Here is an 18808-nt window from a genome sequence, read left to right as displayed (position 1 = left end):
GGCACATATACAGTACAGGCCAATGTTATCCAGCAATAAACATAAAGTAAGCCACATATATAGTCTTGAATTTTTCCAGGAAACCATTAAGAAAATAAAACAGGGATTCAAGAGATAGTCCGGCAGTTACAGAATGCTTACTGTGTGGTTCTCAGCGCCCTACATCAAGAGGCTCACAAGTACTTCTAACTCCAGATCCAAGGGATCAAAGCCCTCTGTCTTCTGTAGGCACCTACATGCATGCGATGCACATTTAGCTCATGCAGGCACACACATACGCACATAAATAAAAATAAACCTTTAAAAAAGGAAAATAAAAGCCGAAAAGAATAACAAGTTGTATTTAACCCAACTATTTCCGAACCATATCGCTTTAACAAGTAATGGATGTAAAACGTATCCAGGGTATACATTTTTACGTGAAGTCTGAAATCTGGTGTGCACTTTCTACTTACAACGTATCTCAGTTCCTGGCGGTGACTTTCCTAGAGCTCAAACCCCCATCTGGTGAGGGCTAAACAAGAAAGGCAAGTGCAGACATTGCAGGGGCTGACCGAGAAGGGACACACAAGACTCTCTCGTGTGCAGCTCCAGGTATGAGTGACACAAGAAAGTGGTGCCCAGTGATGCACTTCCAAGTCATTCCAATTATCAACACCTCTATGTACTACTTTTCCAAGAAAAAAACAAATCTCATTCAAATAGCCATTATTTCACATTATTTGACAAATCAGTCTTAACCCAATGTACATAAAAGATACCGTAAGAATACAGGTGATGCTCTGCTCTCTGTCCCACAGTCATGGGTGAACAGAGGCAGCACCTGCAGGCTGTGTTGCTCAGATATAGGAGAAAACCAATATGAAATTACCTTTGGATTTAAAAAAAAAACACAAAACTATGGACACGAGCACAATACAAATGCTTCCGGGGCATTTAAAACTATTTTTTCCCTTTCAAAAGGAATAGCTTTCCCCTTTCTACCTCTCCTTACATAATTATTCTTATCAGACTCATCTCTTGCCATAAAATCAACCAGGCACAGGTGAGATGAGCCATACCTGCAGCATCAGGGGCAAAAGGAGCTTGAGAAGGCTGTCGTCCACTGGTCTGATCTTTTCTAAGACGTCCAGGATCCATGTCAAATACTCGTGTTTTTCCAACATTCCTTCCTTAAATAAAGAAAAAGCACACTACTAATGTTAAAGAAAACCTAAGTTTTTAAAATATGCTTACATATAAATTCAATCCTGTGTAACTATCACAGTAAGAGTATCACAATCCACAGTCCAAAACCAAAAAATCTGCTTCATTCTGAACTGATTTTTTAATTCAGATATTCAGAAGCCATCACACTCCAGACTGACGCAACCCAACAAGCTATCAGGAGCATGGACTCGTTTTCAGGGAGGAGACCGGGCTAACAGAGATCACTCTGTAGAAAGACTGCTCATCCCACTGTCTCAAAGATCTGAAATAGACACTGGCCCCAGAATAATTCTTAAATGACTCTCAGATTCACCTACCTATAAATGAGTTATTTGAAATATCAATTTAATGGCCCATTAAATGAAGGAAAAAATACTTTTCAATAAAAAAAAAACAGCTATAAAATAATCATATACAACCAGGATAAAAAACAATTACAGGGCCCAGCAGTGGCAGCCGACAGGGATACTCAGACCCGGCGGCAGCCGGCAGAGACATTCAGGCCCAGCGGCAGCCCACAGAGGTAGACGGGCCCAGCGGCAGCCTGCTGAGGTAAACGGACCCGGCGGCAGCGGCCGACAGGGACATTCAGGCCCGGCGGCAGCCGGCAGAGACATTCAGGCCCAGCGGCAGAGACAAGCAGACGCAGGTAGGCCTGTGGCGGCGGCCTGTGGAGGTAGACGGGCCCAGCAGCGGCCCGCTGAGGTAAACGGGCCCGGCGGCAGCGGCCGACAGGGACATTCAGTCCGGCGGCAGCGGCCGACAGGGACATTCAGTCCCGGCTGCAGCCTGCAGAGACATTCAGGCCGGTGGCGGCCTCCAGAGGCAGACAGGCCCAGCGCAGCTGACAGGGACATACAGGCCCGGTGGCGGACTGCAGAGGTAAACAGGCCCAGGGACGGAGACAAGCAGATGCAGCCTGGAACAGGGACGCCCCTAACCCCAACATCTGGGAAGAAGCTATCTCGGTGGGTCAGAACCAGAACGAATCTGAACACTCGTCTGAGAACAACCAGGGCCCAGCTGCTGATCCTGTGAAACCCAACAATTTGGAGGTGTTGGTGAGACTACCCTGCTCAGCTGAAACCCATCTGGGAGAGGATTCAGATGCCTACAGTTTAAAGTCTGAGGAATCAAGATCAGCTGAGGAGTTGACAAATGAACAAAACGTGACCTGGGAACACAGAAGAAGGCGCTACCCAGACACCAAACCAGATCACCAGAATCATAAGTATATAATTCACCGATCGAAATCAGCTGCCCTGAAGAAATAGCCCAATAGCACCAATTTAACCAAGAACCACTACTAAACCAAGACTAAAAATTAGAACAAGAGAGGCACTCTCAGACACAGACACCACCTGCACCTCACAGAGGAAGAGATGAGTAGACGCCAGTGCAAAAATACAGGCAACAACATAAAGACCTATATGGCAACATCAGAACCTAGTGATTCTACACCTGCAAGACCTAAACATACCATGACAGAAGAAACAGAAGAAATCAACCTAAAAATGACATTAAGAAGATGATAGAGGCCTTAAAGAAGAAATAAAACATTCCCTCAATGAGGAAATAAAAACTTTCCTTAAAGAGGAATGAAAAACTACCTTAAAGAGGAAATAAAAACTTTCTTAAAGAGGAAATAAAAAACTCCTTAAAGAGGAAATAAAACTTCCTAAAGAGGAAATGAAAAACTCCATTAAAGAGGAAATAAAAACTCCCTTAAAGAAATGGAAGAAAAAACGAACAAAAAATGGGAAGAAATCAAATCAAGCCAAGAAAAAGCAATTAAACAGATGAAAGAAACATTCCAAGATCTGAAAAATGAATTTGAGACAATAAAGAAAACACATGCTGAGGGAATGCTGGAAATAGAAACCCTGACAAAACGAACAGGAACTACAGAAACAAGCATAACCAACCGATTGCAAGAAATGGAACAGAGAATCTCTGACGCTGAAGACATGATAGAGAAAATAGATTCGTCAGTCAAAGAAAACAATAAAGACAAAAAAGTCCTAACACAAAACGTCCAGGAAATTTGGGACACATGAAAAGACCAAACCTAAGAATAATAGGGATAGAAGAAGGAGAAGAATACCAACTCAAAGGCACAGAAAATATATTCAACAAAATCATAGAAGAAAACTTTCCTAACCTAAAGAAAGAAATACCTATGAAGATACAAGAAGCTTACAGAACACCGAATAGGCTGGATCCAAAAAAAAAAGTCCCTCGCCACATAATAATCAAAACACTAAACACACAGAATAAAGAAAAAATATTAAGAGCTGCAAAGGAAAAGGACCAAGTAACATATAAAGGCAAACCCATCAGAATAACACAGACTACTCAATAGAGACTATGAAAGCTAGAAGATCATGGACAAACCTCATGCAGACACTAAGAGACCACGGATGCCAACCCAGACTATTATACCCAGCAAAACTCTCAATCACCATAGGCGGAGTAAACAAAATATTCCAGGATAAAACCAGATTTAATCAATACCTGTCCACAAACCCAGCCCTACAGAAAGCACTAGAAGGGAAAATTCAACCCAAAGAAGCTAAACACATCCATGAAAAATCAAGCAATAGATAATCCTACACCAACATACACCACAGAAGGACAACACAACACAACCAAAAAAATAACAGGAATTAACAATCACTGGTCATTAATATCCATCAATATCAATGGTCTCAACTCACCTATAAAAAGACACAGGCTAACAGAATGGATAAGAAAACAGGACCCATCCATATGCTGCATACAAGAAACACACCTTAACTCCAAAGACAGACACTACCTCCGAGTAAAGGGCTGGGAAAAGGTTTTCCAAGCAAATGGACCTAAGAAACAAGCTGGTGTAGCTATCCTAATATCTAATAAAATAGACTTCAAACTAAAATCAATCAAAAGAGACCAGGATGGACATTACATATTCATCACGGGAAAAATCCACCAAGATGAAGTCTCGATTCTAAACATTTATGCTCCAAATACAAAAGCACCCACATTCATAAAAGAAACACTACTAAAGTTTAAAACGCACATCAAACCCCACACATTAGTAGTGGGAGATTTTAACACACCACTCTCACCAAAAGATAGATCTACCAGACTGAAACTTAACAAAGAAATAAAGGACCTAACAGATGTTATGACTCAAATGGACCTAATAGATATCTACAGAATATTCCATCCTAACACAAAAGAATATACCTTCTTCTCAGCACCCCATGGAACCTTCTCAAAAATTGACCACATGCTTGGACACAAAACAAATCTCAACAGATACAAAAAAATTGGAATAACCTCCTGTATCTTATCAGACCACCATGCCTTAAAATTAGAACTCAATAACAACAAAAATTATAGAAAACCCACAAACTCATGGAAACTGAATAATGCCCACCTGAAACATCAATGGGTCAAGGAAGAAATAAAGACAGAAATTAAAGAGTTCCTAGAATTCAATGAAAATGAAAGTACAACATACCCAAACTTATGGGACACTATGAAAGCAGTGCTAAGAGGAAAATTCATAGCTCTAAATGCACACATAAAGAAGATGGAGCAATCCCATACCAAGGAATTAACAGCACAACTGAAAGCTCTAGAACAAAAAGAAACAAACTCACCCAGGAGAAATAGACGCCAGGAAATAATCAAATTGAGGGCTGAAATCAAGAGAAGAGACAAGAGAACAATACAAAAAATCAATGAAACAAAGAGTTGGTTCTTTGAAAAAATCAACAAGATAGACAAACCACTAGCCAAATTAACCAAAAGGCAAAGAGAGAGCACCCAAATTCACAAAATCAGAAATGAAAAGGGAGACATAACAACAGACAATGAGGAAATCCAGAGAATCATCAGATCATACTTCAAAAACCTGTACTCCACAAAAATGGAAAACCAGGAAGAAATGGACAATTTTCTGGATAAATACCAAATACCAAAATTAAATCAAGACCAGATAAACCATTTAAATAGACCAATAACCCCTAAAGAAATAGAAACAGTCATCAAAAGTCTCCCAACTAAAAAAAGCCCAGGACCAGATGGTTTCAGTGCAGAATTCTACCAGACTTTCAAAGTAGAACTAATACCAATCCTCTTCAAAGTGTTCCACACAATAGAAACAGAAGGAACACTACCAAACTCTTTTTATGAGGCTACAATTACCCTGATACCCAAACCACACAAAGATGCAACAAAGAAAGAGAACTACAGACCAATCTCCCTCATGAACATTGATGCAAAAATACTCAACAAAATATTGGCAAACCGAATCCAAGAATACATCAAAACAATCATCCATCACGACCAAGTAGGATTCATCCCAGGGATGCAAGGATGGTTCAACATACGGAAATCAGTCAATGTATACACCATATAAACAAACTGAAAGAAAAAAACCACATGATCATCTCCCTAGATGCTGAAAAAGCCTTTGACAAAATCCAACACCCCTTCATGATAAAGGTCTTAGAAAGAATAGGAATACAAGGAACATTTCTAAACATAATAAAAGCAATTTATAGCAAGCCAACAGCAAACATCAAATTAAATGGAGAGAAACTCAAAGCGATACCACTAAATTCAGGAACAAGACAAGGCTGTCCACTCTCCCCATATTTATTCAATATAGTACTAGAAGTTCTAGCTAGAGCAATAAGACAAGAAAAGGAGATCAAAGGGATACAAATTGGCAAGGAAGAAGTCAAACTTTCACTATTTGCAGATGATATGATAGTATACATAAGTGACCCCAAAACTCTACCAGGGAACTTCTACAGCTGATAAACTCCTTCAGTAAAGTGGCAGGATACAAGATCAACTCAAAAAAATCAGTAGCCCTCCTATACACAAATGATAAAAGGGCTGAGAAAGAAGTCAGAGAAACATCACCCTTTACAATAGCCACAAATAATATAAAATACCTTGGGATAACACTAACTAAACAAGTGAAAGACCTTTTTGATAAGAACTTTAAATCTCTAAAGAAAGAAATTGAAGAAGATATCAGAAAATGGAAGGATCTCCCATGCTCATGGTAGGTAGGATTAACATAGTAAAAATGGCAATCTTACCAAAAGCAATCTACAGATTCAATGCAATCCCCATCAAAATCCCAACACAATTCTTCACAGACTTGGAAAGAAAAATACTCAACTTTATATGGAAAAACAAAAGACCCAGGATAGCTAAAAGAATCCTATATGATAAAGCAACCCTTGGAGGCATCACCATCCCGGACCTCAAACTCTACTATAGAGCCATAGTAATAAAAACAGTTTGGTACTGGTATAAAAACAGACATACGGACCAATGGAATCGAATTGAAGACCCTGACATTAATCCATGCACATATGAACACCTGGTTTTTGACAAAGGAGCCAAAACTATACAATGGAACAAAGAAAGTATCTTCAACAAATGGTGCTGGCATAACTGGATGTCAATATGTAAAAGATTACAAATAGATCCATATCTGTCACCATGCACAAAACTCAAGTCCAAGTGGATCAAAGACCTAAACATAAATCCAGTTACACTAAACTTAATAGAAAAGAAAATAGGAAGCACTCTTGAACGCATTGGCACTGGAGACCATTTCCTAAATAAAACACCGACAGCACAGACCCTGAGCACAACCATTAATAAATGGGACCTCTCAAAACTGAGAAGCTTTTGCAGGGCAAAAGACACAGTCAATAAGACAAAAAGACAGCCAACAGATTGGGAAAAGATCTTCACCAACCCCACATCTGACAGAGGATTGATCTCCACAATATATAAAGAACTCAAGAAACTAGACATCAAAGCACTGAACAGTCCAATTAAAAAATGGGCTAAAGAGCTAAACAGAGAATTCACAAAACAAGAACTACAAATGGCTGAAAGACATTTAAAGAAATGCTCAACATCCTTAATCATCAGAGAAATGCAAATCAAAACGACTCTGAGATACCACCTTACACCTGTTAGAATGGCTAAGATCAAAAACACCAATGACAACCAATGTTGGAGAGGATGTGGAGCAAAGGAACACTCCTCCACTGTTGGTGGGAATGTAAACTTGTACAACCACTGTGGAAATCAGTATGGCGGTTTCTCAGAAAATTAGGAATCGAACTACCTCAAGACCCAGCCATACCACTCTTGGGCATATACCAAAGAATGCTGATACATACCATAAAGATACATGCTCATCTATGTTCATAGCAGCACTATTTGTAATAGCCAGAACCTGGAAACAGCCTAGATGCCCATCAACGGAAGAATGGATGAAAAAAATGTGGTACATATACACAATGGAGTACTACTCAGCAGAGAAAAACAATGAAAGCATGAAATTTGCAGGCAAATGGATGGAACTAGAAAAAATCATCCTGAGTGAGGTAACCCAAACCCAGAAAGACAGTTATGGTATGTACTCACTCATTGGTGGATTCTAGATATAAAATGAACAATCAGACCACAACCCATAGAACCATAAAGGCTATATATATATATATATATATATATATATATATATAGCATGGAGGTCCCTAGGACGACTGTGGCTTATAATAAATTTCAGTTTTACTCAATTATTGAAAAAAAATAGCCAAATGAATAGAAACACATGAACTATGAACCAAAGGCTGAGGGGCTCCCAGCTGGATCAGGCCCTCTGGATAGGTGAGACAGTTGATTGGCTTGATCGGTTTGTGAGGCATCTAGGCAGTGGGACCAAGTCCTGTGCTCATTGCATGAATTGGCTGTTTGAAGCCGGGGACTTATGCAGGGACACTTGGCTTAGTCTGGGAGGAGGGGACTGGACCTCCCTGGACTGAGTCTACCAGGTTGATCACAGTCCTCGGGGAGGACTTGTCCTGGAGGAAGTGGGAATGGAGGGTGGGCTGGGGGTAAGGGGAGGGCATGGGAGGGGGGAGAATAGGGGAACCCATGGCTGATATGTAGAATTGAATGGTATTGTAAAATAAAAAATATATATCACAAAAAAAAAAAAAAAAAATGTAAAAAAAAAAAAAAACAATTACATCTCTACTTATCTTCCTAAATATCTCACTGGCCTGGCATGGTCCCTGTTCTCTTATCTTTTTGCGTCTTCTAACCCAAGGCATTTGACAAGCCCCTCTACTTCTGAGCTACATCTCAGAGATGCCACTAATCCTGACATACTCGTCCTCTGTCAACTGACTTTATACACACTCAAACACACACACAGGCCTGCATGTATTCACACACATGTACAAACACATTTGTATGACTTTCTAGACATATCCACTTAATATCATATCACAGTCTTGGTGTTATGACTCATAGGATGAAAGACTTCAAAACAGAAAACAAGCCATGTTTTGTGAAAATCATATGCCATATTTATAAATTTTAGTAAATATTTAAAATAAACTTTCCATTAATGTGCAATGATGGTGAACACAAGGTAACAAAATTAATTTTGAAAAAGGATCCTGGGGCTGGGGAGACAGGTCACAATGTTAAATGTTCGCTGTACAGCATGAGAACCTGAGTTCAATTCCCAGTACCCACATTAAAAAATAATAAGTAAATAAATAAATATTAAACATGATGGCATGTACCTGGAATCCAGGGCAAAGAAGTAGGTAAAGGCAGACCCTTGGAACTCATTAGTCAGCCAAGGTAGATTAAGCCCAAAGTCCCAGTGAGAGACTTTGTTACAGAAAACAGGATGGCGGGCTTCTGAGGAATGCATCAATAATCAGTGTTGACCTTTGGCCTCCAGGTATCCATATAGACAGAACAAGCAATCGCGCGCACACACACTGACAATAAATGAATTTAATAAATGTTACTCTAGTACATAATCTTAATAAAAGCACAAAGTGTGCTGAGAAAATACACTTCTGAGATGTCAACTAAATGGCTAGATTAGTAAAAAGCTGTAACAGTGCGGAGCAGGCTCTGAAGCGGTCAGCACAAACGGGGCTGGGGTTTTAAAGAGCTGCGCTTAGTCATCTAAAAACTAACAATGCTGCTTCACAAAAGAACCACACAGTTTCTGGCTTGTCTGCTTTACTATGTGAGCTGTTTCTAAAACTCACTTGCTACCTGGATATTATAATTAAAGTTCTAAATGCAACACTTAAAAATCACGTATTCTTTTCCTCTTTGATTAACATAATGGGTAATGAAAATCTGGGCTAATAATAGGATTTAGCTAAATACACCTTGTCAGGAATGAAAACAAAGGCAAATAACACCACAATTGACCTCCGCTGATCAATCATAATTACAGGAGATTGTCTGGGTGAGAATCCCATAGTTCCTGGTTGCCCTTAATCCACCCCTTAAATTTTCATTTCAAGATACAACTGAGCTAAATGAAGACGACCTTTACATGGAATAATTCAATGGCAGAGGAGATCTGTTATGAGATAGGAAGCGTCAGCACAAAGGTGTTTCTAAATAAATATATCTAATTTGCAAAATAAAGAGTCTAAGAGGGTTGCGCTTAATAGCACAATTACAAAGTAATTAATGGCAAAAAAATACCTGATGTCACTGACAAGTGGAGACAAATGTGTGTAATAAACTGTCATCACAGAGCACACGTGTTACCTTGAATGTACCGTAAGAGATGTGCCTGGCACTGTAGTGCATGCGTTTAACCCCAGGCAGGCAGACAAAGCCAGCATGGTCTGCATGATTGAGTTCAAGGCCAGTAAGAACTTGCCTCAAAAATTTCATTTACATACAAATGTTAAACTTCTCTCTGTGAATGCAACAGTTCATATAAAGATATATCACTTAGCCCCAGAATATGTAACTATAGACATTTGCCAGCATGTTTTGGTCAACCAAAGACCACATATAACAGGTATATACTGTGTCACATAGTCTAAGTATGTAGCAGGCCATACCATCTACATTTAAACATAAGCATACTCTGTGATAAACACATGACTGTATGATATGACATGTGTGATAAGCACATGATGGCATATGGAAGGTGTCCTTGCGTGCCTTGATCAGATTACCTGGAACATGTGAAATGCCAGCTTCTCGTTGTACTCCCACTGCTTCATGGCTTGTTCAACCTCTGGTGGCACAGGGACAGGACCATCACCTGTACTGGAGGCCATGTGGTAAAAGTCAGAGATCTTGACCAACTGCTCTCTAAGGTACCTGGTAGATATCTGCGTCCACTCTGCATTAAGAGAGGAAAAAAAGAGTTCTGATTGTAGACACAAGTGTAAGAATTATACCTTTTCTCCCCTGATTACACTGAAGACATACTTTCAAGTCTAACGTTTGTTACATAAAAATGACTTTTGCAGGTGCAGCCATTACTCAAGAAAGCATGGCCAGACAGAACCTGGCCAGATCCCGGGAGGACTAAGCCATCCATCCTACTCTTGCACTACCGTGACCCTAAAAGACTTCTGTACGTGAATCTCAATGTCGGTGATAAACAAAACACTAAAGGGTCATCAGAAAACAGAAGAGCAGAGAAGAGTACTCAACCCACCAACTGAAGAACAGCAAACCTCTCAAAAGCAGCTCTTAGGGTGTGCTGCTTTCCCGCTCCATGTCAAGTTTCAAACACACATGCACTGGGTTTCTGTCTATCTACAGACTGACAGCCACAGGCTAGATCAGGAGCTCCGCATCTACACAGCCCCCGGGATGTGCAAAGACACAAGCATGGCTGACCCTGGAGTGACCATCTACACCTTAGTTTTGTTTTCTACAACCAGCACTGATAGCCCGGAACTCAGGAAGGACAGAGGCTGAGTGAGAGGCTCTAAAAGCTAAGAAATGAAAAGGTGGCAGGGAAAAAAAGGGTAGGGGGCAGAGGAGATGGTTCAGTGGGTAAAACACTAGCTTTCTGAATGTGAGGAGCTGAGTCTGAACCCCAGGAACCTCAGTCTATGCAGGTAGATAGCACATGTTTATAATCCCCAGTGTTCCTATGGCTTGACAGGAGGCAGAGACAGAGACAGGAGAATCCCTGAAAGCTTGTGGGCCGGGGAGCCTGGTGGAAGCAGCTCAGCTGAGCAGCAAACAACAAGGAAACCTTTCCTCAGCCAAGGTGGAGGGAGAAGGGAAACTGAGGCTGGCCTGTGACCTCCCTATTGGAGCCATCCCATGTGCCTACCCCTCAACACACACACACATGCTCAGACACACACAAAACAAAAATCACTAAAATTATTCTAAAATGACTGCCACTGGGGCACAAATTAAACTGTTGCCTCTGGCAACCAGAAAGGATATGATACTAACTTTAGCCCATTCTCTGGGCAAAAATGTAGTAACTGCAAGCTTGTAGCCACATTTCCCCCAAGGAGTTAGGAAAACAGCATTTTCTAAGAAACCATCTTAAGGAAAGAACGTCAATGTTTTCCCATCCTTTGTTCTCCTACCCTCTCAGAAGTGAGGAGCAGTAACTAACTGTCTGGCAGTCACTGAGAACTTTCTCTTTACCTGGCAAGTGTAACCAGAGATAGACAAACACTGTCAAAAAAATAATGATATAAAAAAATGAATCTTGTTATAAACACATGCCTATCTTTTCTTTAAATCACTCCTTCCAACTCTGTCTTATAAATTAAAATTCAGTCTGGCGTGGTAATGAAAGCCTATAATGCCAGCACTGGTAAGTGGGCGCAAGAGATCTGGAAGTCATCCTTGCCTACATAATAGGCTTAAGGCCAGCCTGGGCTACATGAAACCCTGTATCAAAAAAAAAATGATATAAATAAATAAAATGTAAGTGCACACTAAAGCTGTTAAATCCCAGTGATAAACCAGTGCAAAGGTATGGTCAGATATTAATTAGACTGATACTTTGAGTTTAACCATTGCTAAAACTGATCAACTGGAACTAAAAACAAAAAATTCAACTGTGAATGTCATCAGTTTCTTGTCCCCTTGTGACATGGACTAAGAGTCTCATGATACTTGTTCAATCAAAACACTAGCCATCTGCTGAGACAAGCTGAGGTTACCTCTAATAAAAAAAAAAAAAAAAAAAACACACTGAGCTTTGTGCAACAAGCCTTGTGAGTAACTTGTTCTCAGTATGGCACTGTGAACAAGCCCACAGTACATTTCAGCCAAAACTGAAAATCACACAGATCTGCACACACCGACTTTGTCTCAAGTATTATCTTCAATGTTTTAAATATAGAAGTACAAGTGTGCTATAGAAAATCTATAATACAGATACAGATACAGAAGAAAACCCATACTACCCAACTAATCACGACTTGAATACAGAGATACAGTGTTGTCCACATTACCACAGGAAGTGGCGCTAGCACTTCCACCACAGATACCAAAATCTGCAGGTGCCCCAGATCCTTATATAAAACTGCATGGACTGGGCAGGTGGCTCAGCCAGTATGGCACTTACCAACCAAGCGTGAGGACAAGTTCAGGTCCTCAGAACCCAAGTAAACGTCAGGTAGTCATAGTAGCACACCTGTAATCCCAGTGCAAGAAGGCAGACACACAGGAGCCACAGAGCAAGAAGACTAGCTATGATCAGTGAGCGCTGCTCAACACATAAGGTGGAGAAAAAGCAAAAGACACCCAATATCAGCCTTGGGCCTCTACATGCTTACACACACAAATATGTGTACCTGCACTGACATGTACCCATGTCCATGCACACACGTACATATGGAAAAATAAATAAGTGGCATTTGTATAAAACCATAACATATCCTCTTCATACTTTACATCTTTTCTACATTTATAACACAAAATAAAATGTGAATGTTACATAAGTACTTATTATGCTATTGTATGGATAGTGACAAGAACAAAAGTCTATACATGTTCAGTATAGATGTAATTTATTTCAAATATTTTCCACCCCTGAGTGGCTCAATCTGCAGTCAAAACCTAACTATGGATATACTGGGCAGGAAAGATGGCTCAGTGGCTAGCACTTGCTTAATGCAATTATCCTTGTGAGTTCAAATTCCCAGCACTCAGGGGCCTGGCAACACATGCCTATAATCCCAACTCTGAGGGGGTTGGGTATGGTGATATTTTATTTGTGCTGAAATGTGATTTTATTTGTATGTTAACAAATAAAGTTACCTGGGGGTCAGAGCTATTAGCTAGCCATTTAGCAGAAGTCTGGCAGTGGTAGCACACGCCCTTAATCCCAATCACATGACAGGCAGGACACAGCCATGGAGACACATGCCTTTAATCTCAATACCAACCATAGAAGACCTAGAGGTCTGTATAGACGGGCAGTGACAAGGAGGTCATGTGGTCAGGTGTTAGGCCGAACAGAAAGTCAATAAAAAGACAGACACACAGGAAGTAGGTCTCTTTCTCAGGGGAAGAACGGCAGCGGCAGCGAGGGATAAGAAAGAATTTTAGTCTCAGCTCTCAGCTACTGCTCTGACCTCTTGGGCTTTTAACTCTGCAATTGGCTCTGTGTTTCTTATGTAATAAGACCGGTATATCTACAGACAGGGGTAGATATGATGGGAGAATCCTCAGGACTTGCTGGCTACCAGTCTGGCACCATATTCAGTGCAATGGGAATATGGCAGAAAATGGCAGAGGAAACCACAATTTAAAAAAAAAAAAAAAAGAATCTTGAGCCGGGCAGTGGTGGCACATGCCTTTAATCCCAGCACTGGGAGGCAGAGGCAGGAGGATTTCTATGAGTTTGAGTCCAGCCTGGTCTCCAAAGCGAATTCCAGGAAAGGCGCAAAGCTACACAGAGAAACCCTGTCTCAAAAAACCAAAAAAAAAAAAAAAAAGAATCTTGTTATAAACAGATGTCTATCTTTTCTTTAATTGCTGAACATACTACATTTCAATCTGAACCCTTTTTAGGAATTAATAAATGTAGCCTATTCAGCACTTTAACATCAGACATCAAATTAGGATGTGAACCAAATGATCTCCAGATCTATGGCAAATGGCACACAATCAAAAATGAGGATGCACATAAAATTGTCATTAATAATTGAAAAAGACAGGTGGTAGTGTGGCAGGCCTTTAATCCCAGCACTCAGGTGGCAGAGGCGGGCAATTCTCTGTGAGTCTGAGGCCATCCTGGTCTACAAAGTGAGTTCTCAAACAGCCAGGACTGTTACATAGAAAAACCCTATCTTGAAACCTTGTCCCCCCACACACACACAAAAAGGACTAAAAACAGATGGGATAGAGAGATGGCTCAGGGATAGAGAGTACTGGTTACTCTTGAACAGGACTGAAGTTTGATTCCCAGCACCCATGATGAGGCTCACAGGAAGCCCTGGGTATTTTTGGAAGATGAACAGAAAATAAAAGTTGTAGAAAAGATTTGGCTAGAAAAAATCAGAGTAGAAATATGGGGGGAAGTGACCAGGGAAGGTTGAAAGTGGAGTCCTTCTCAATTCAAGCAACTCAGAAAACACAAACACACCCATAGTCTCATGCTACAAGGTAGAAATTGAAGTCTACAAAGCTAGACTGTTAGAATTGTGGATATGAATGATACTCAGAATGCTGATGGGTCAACAATGAAAAGAATAAGGTGCTTGTTAGGTTTTATCAACTTATCGATTATATTCCAGGATCCCAGAAGCACAAGCCCATCCTTACTAATGTCTTACCCTAAGAGGAGAACGCTGGCCCAGGGGGGTGTAGAGGTCACAGAGTCTGCCTGCCCCACCGCTGCACAGATGCAGAACTGCAAGGCTGCCAGAGAGGTAAGGCTAAGAAACCAGCAGTCCAAACCAAACGTGACACACAGCCCACTTCATTCATCAAGCACAGGAATTTCTAAAGGTGCAGTGGTTGAAAGATGACACTCCAGAGCTGCAGAAACTGCAATAGGAACAGGAAGCTGGGTGCCAGGCAGAGGAGAAAGGATCAACTGTAGGGGAGTATTTGTTTAACTACGCAAAGATGCGTTGCATTTGTTTAATTATGTGAAGATGTGTTGCTGTTTCACCTTGCCTGCCTAAGGCACCTGACTGGCCAATAGCAAGGGAGGAGGTATAGGTGGGACTTCCAGGCAGAGAGAGTAAGTAGGAAGAGGAATTTAGGCTCAGAATAAATGAAGGAAGAAAAAGAGACACGAGGGCCAGACAGACAGACATGGAAGAAGCAAGAAGTAAGACATACAGAGTGAAAGAAAGTAAAAAGCCCGGAGGCAAAATGTAGATGAAGAGAAACAGGTTAAATTAAGTTATAAGAGCTAGTGGGGCGAGCCAAAGCCAAGGCTGAGCATTCATAATTAATAATAAGTCTCCATGTCTTTATTTGGGAACTGGTTGGCAGCCCAAAATAAAATCCAGCTACAAACAAGCATCCTGGTATCAAACACAGCATGCCAATGGCAAAGAGGCCTGGAAGTTTCTGGTGGTGTGACATTATTGCAGACTCATTTGGCATTAGAAGGATACGCTGAGAAACATAACAAGGCTACAATCCAAACCCCAGCTCCACCATTCACCAGTTGTGAAAGCTGCAGCAAAGTACTGAACCTTGGCTAAGTCTCAATTTCCTCTTCAGTAAAATAAAGATTAATAATAAATAGCTCAATGACTGTAAAGATGAGTCACTGGCACAACGGGTACAAAATAGGAACTGATCAGTAAATGCGAAGAATGGCCATAGAAGGGAACAGCTGGACATTGGCTGCCAGTGGACAGCATGTGCTGCTTCTGATATCAGACTTGCCCCCCTCTCTTCAGCTAAGTGAACCCTCAACTGGTAACATAATGGCTGGCACCTTAAGGAAGCAGTCAATGTTGGTTTCCTGGCTCAAAGGCTTTCAACCGATCCACAATCTCCAGTGAATGAAGATCGAGCTCCTTGTGTGGGAACTAAATCCATCTCACAGGCTACCTGCTAGTGCTCATCTGACTCCACTAGCTCAAGCTGCTCTGGTGCTCGGAGGCTGTGCTCATCTACTGTGCCTTTTCTGCTGACCCATATTCATGAGCAGAAATGTTTCTGGGCCCAATTAAAAACGTCACACACACTTTCTCTAGTCTCTGCTTACCAGCCCTCCACCTAGTATGGATGACTCACCCTTTTCTGAATGTAATCTCCTCAATATGCTTTATTCCCATAAATTAAATATTGACTTCAACCAATGCATCATAAAGCCCTTTCAAAGTAGACAGCAAGTCCCTACCTACTGAATCTACCTTTCAATTCTTAGTAGGAACTTAAAAGAACCTCATCACTACATACCTATGGGGTTTTTTTAACACCAATACAGAAAAAAAGACTAAATGCTTTAACACTGTTCTAACTGGAAGCATGGATGTGCTATAAAAGGTCCATGCAAACACCATAATTTGTTTATTTGTGTGCATGTGCGTGTGCGTGTGCGTGTGTGTGTTATATGCCTGTGTACCACATACATGCCTGGTGCCCGTGGAGGCCAGAAGAGGGGACATTAGATCCCTCCAGAATTGGAGTTAAAGATGGATGTGGATGCTGCAAATCAAACCTGAATCTTCTACAAGAGCAGCCAGTATTTCCGGTCCATGTACATTGATCTTTTTAAAGAAATTTACTTGTAAACTTGTGCACAAATATCTTTAAATACTGTGATAGCTCAATTTCCTGGCCACAATCTTTCCTTTTACAAAAGCAGTTGGGAACTATGTGAAACAAGTTTTGTGGTTTTGTTTTATTTGGGGTTTGTTTGTTTGTTTGTTTGTTTGTTTGTTTGTTTGTTTTTAAACATAACCATATCCAGGAACGAAGGAGCCTCCTCAATGGGGTTAATCAAGCCTTCAGGGGGCATTAATCAGCCAGACTTTGGAGCTGACAGAATGGGGGGGGGGACAGATTCAGCATGTATAAACTAACACTCTATAAGATCACTGAAAAATCTTCCACCATGATCCTATTTTACACTAGATGCTTTCTTAGTTAATACCATCAGCAACATGAAAACACAACCGAGAGATACTGGGAAAATCATGTCCCTGAGAAAGGATTTGGGTCTAGAACACATAAAGAATTCTTACAACTCAGTAATCAGAAGACAACCTAATTTTCAGTGTAGGTTTCAGAAGACTGGAGCACGCAACTCTCTGATGAAGACAAACAAATGGCAGAAAGGAACACTTGGAAGTGCTCACCGTCAGGAGCTATCGTAAAACACACAAAACCACAGTAACCTAAGACTATGGTGGCTGTAACCAAAACACAGTAATAGGCACTGGTGGAGATGTGGGAAAAGCGGGATCTTTGGGGATTGCTGATGGGATGTGACAGAGGAGAAAAAAAAGAGAGAGAGAGAGAAGTTTGGCAGTTCCTCAAAACTCACACATGGAAACACAATGTAAACCAACTACTTTACAGCCAGGTACAGACCCAAGAGACTGAAAAATACTTATCTACACAAAGACTCTCTGTAAATGATCATGGAGTGTAGCAAGACTTACACCACACAAAAGGTCAATTAAACATCATCAACTGATGAGTGGACTAACTGTGGTGTATGTGTGCATAATACTGATATCTAAGAGGAACGCCATACTTTTGAGACATGCTACAGCATGGAAGAACCTTGAAAATACTAAGTGAAAAAAGTCAGCTTGATAGAACCAAATATTACATGACTTAAGATGTTCAAAATAAGAAAATCTATGCAAACAAAGTAGACTAGTGATGCTAATGAATATGGGGCAACTGGATATGATGGAAATGTTCTAAACTGTAGTTGATGGCACTGCATAACAGTTTCTTCCAAGACTGGAACATTCCATCCTACAGGGAAGCTACTTAAGCAGGAAGTCCCTGCCAGAGTAAGCAATAAAAGGTGAGAGTCCCTTGGAGACTACAACAGGGGTTCTCAACCTTCTTAATGCTATGACCCTTTAATACAGTTGTTCATGTTGTAATGACCACCAACCATAAAACTATTTTCATTGCTACTTCATTACTATAATTTTTTGTTATGAACTGTAATGTAAGTATCTGTATTGTCTGGTCTTAGGTGACCCCTGCACAAAAGTCCTTCGATCCCCAAAGGCTTTATGACCCACAGGTTGAGAACCGCTGTACTTGAAGGACAGAACTACAAAGACTTGAGGAAAACAGGCTGCAAAGAAGACTCTTGAAACCAGACCAGCTCCCTGGAAGGGGTTTAGACCACAATCACTTGGAAAGGACACTCTCCAACCTGTTGAGCTGCTTACAGGCTGTACAGGATGCTCAAGGTTCCCAGGTTTTGTCAACTGTCACCAATGTTAGTGATGCAGCTTCGAGTCATTTCTATTCCAAGTAACCCCTCACCCATATTCCTGTAAGTAACCCCAATAAAACTCACCGGTTCACCAAGTTGGATTTTGGTGGTGTCCATACTAGGGTCTGCTGTGGGGTCCCTATCTGGGGGGGGGAGGTAGATGTATGTGCTGGATCTTCCCAGGAAAAGTTTCGTTACACAACAGATTGCTTCATAACTATGAACACACCAAACATCACTGTGCTGATTTTCTAAGTGGGTTAATTGTATAGCATATGAATTATATCTCAGTGAAGTGGCCTTTTTTCTTCTTGAAATACTTAATTCCAAGTAAGAAATTATCTATATCTCACAAGG

At 40.8% G+C, this 18808-nt stretch overlaps 1 protein-coding gene across 12 annotated transcripts in view; it reads right to left on the bottom strand.

Annotated features, from left to right (window-relative positions):
* The window catches only part of Med12l (mediator complex subunit 12L), a 344347-nt gene that overhangs the window by 263719 nt on the left and 61820 nt on the right, over positions 1-18808 (bottom strand). For all 12 annotated transcript variants that reach the window (XM_037206612.1, XM_037206616.1, XM_037206619.1 and 9 more), the window contains 2 exons: positions 10254-10423; positions 1062-1172 (listed from right to left, as the gene is read on the bottom strand). In XM_037206612.1, coding sequence (XP_037062507.1) covers positions 1062-1172; positions 10254-10423 — 281 coding nt within the window. The remainder of the gene's footprint in view (positions 1-1061; positions 1173-10253; positions 10424-18808) is intronic.

This window comes from Peromyscus leucopus, chromosome 6 (genome assembly GCF_004664715.2).
Source record: "Peromyscus leucopus breed LL Stock chromosome 6, UCI_PerLeu_2.1, whole genome shotgun sequence".
Classification (NCBI taxonomy): domain Eukaryota; kingdom Metazoa; phylum Chordata; class Mammalia; order Rodentia; family Cricetidae; genus Peromyscus; species Peromyscus leucopus.
The sequence above is the reverse complement of the archived record's forward strand: the minus strand, read 5'-3'. Positions and strand labels throughout refer to the sequence as shown.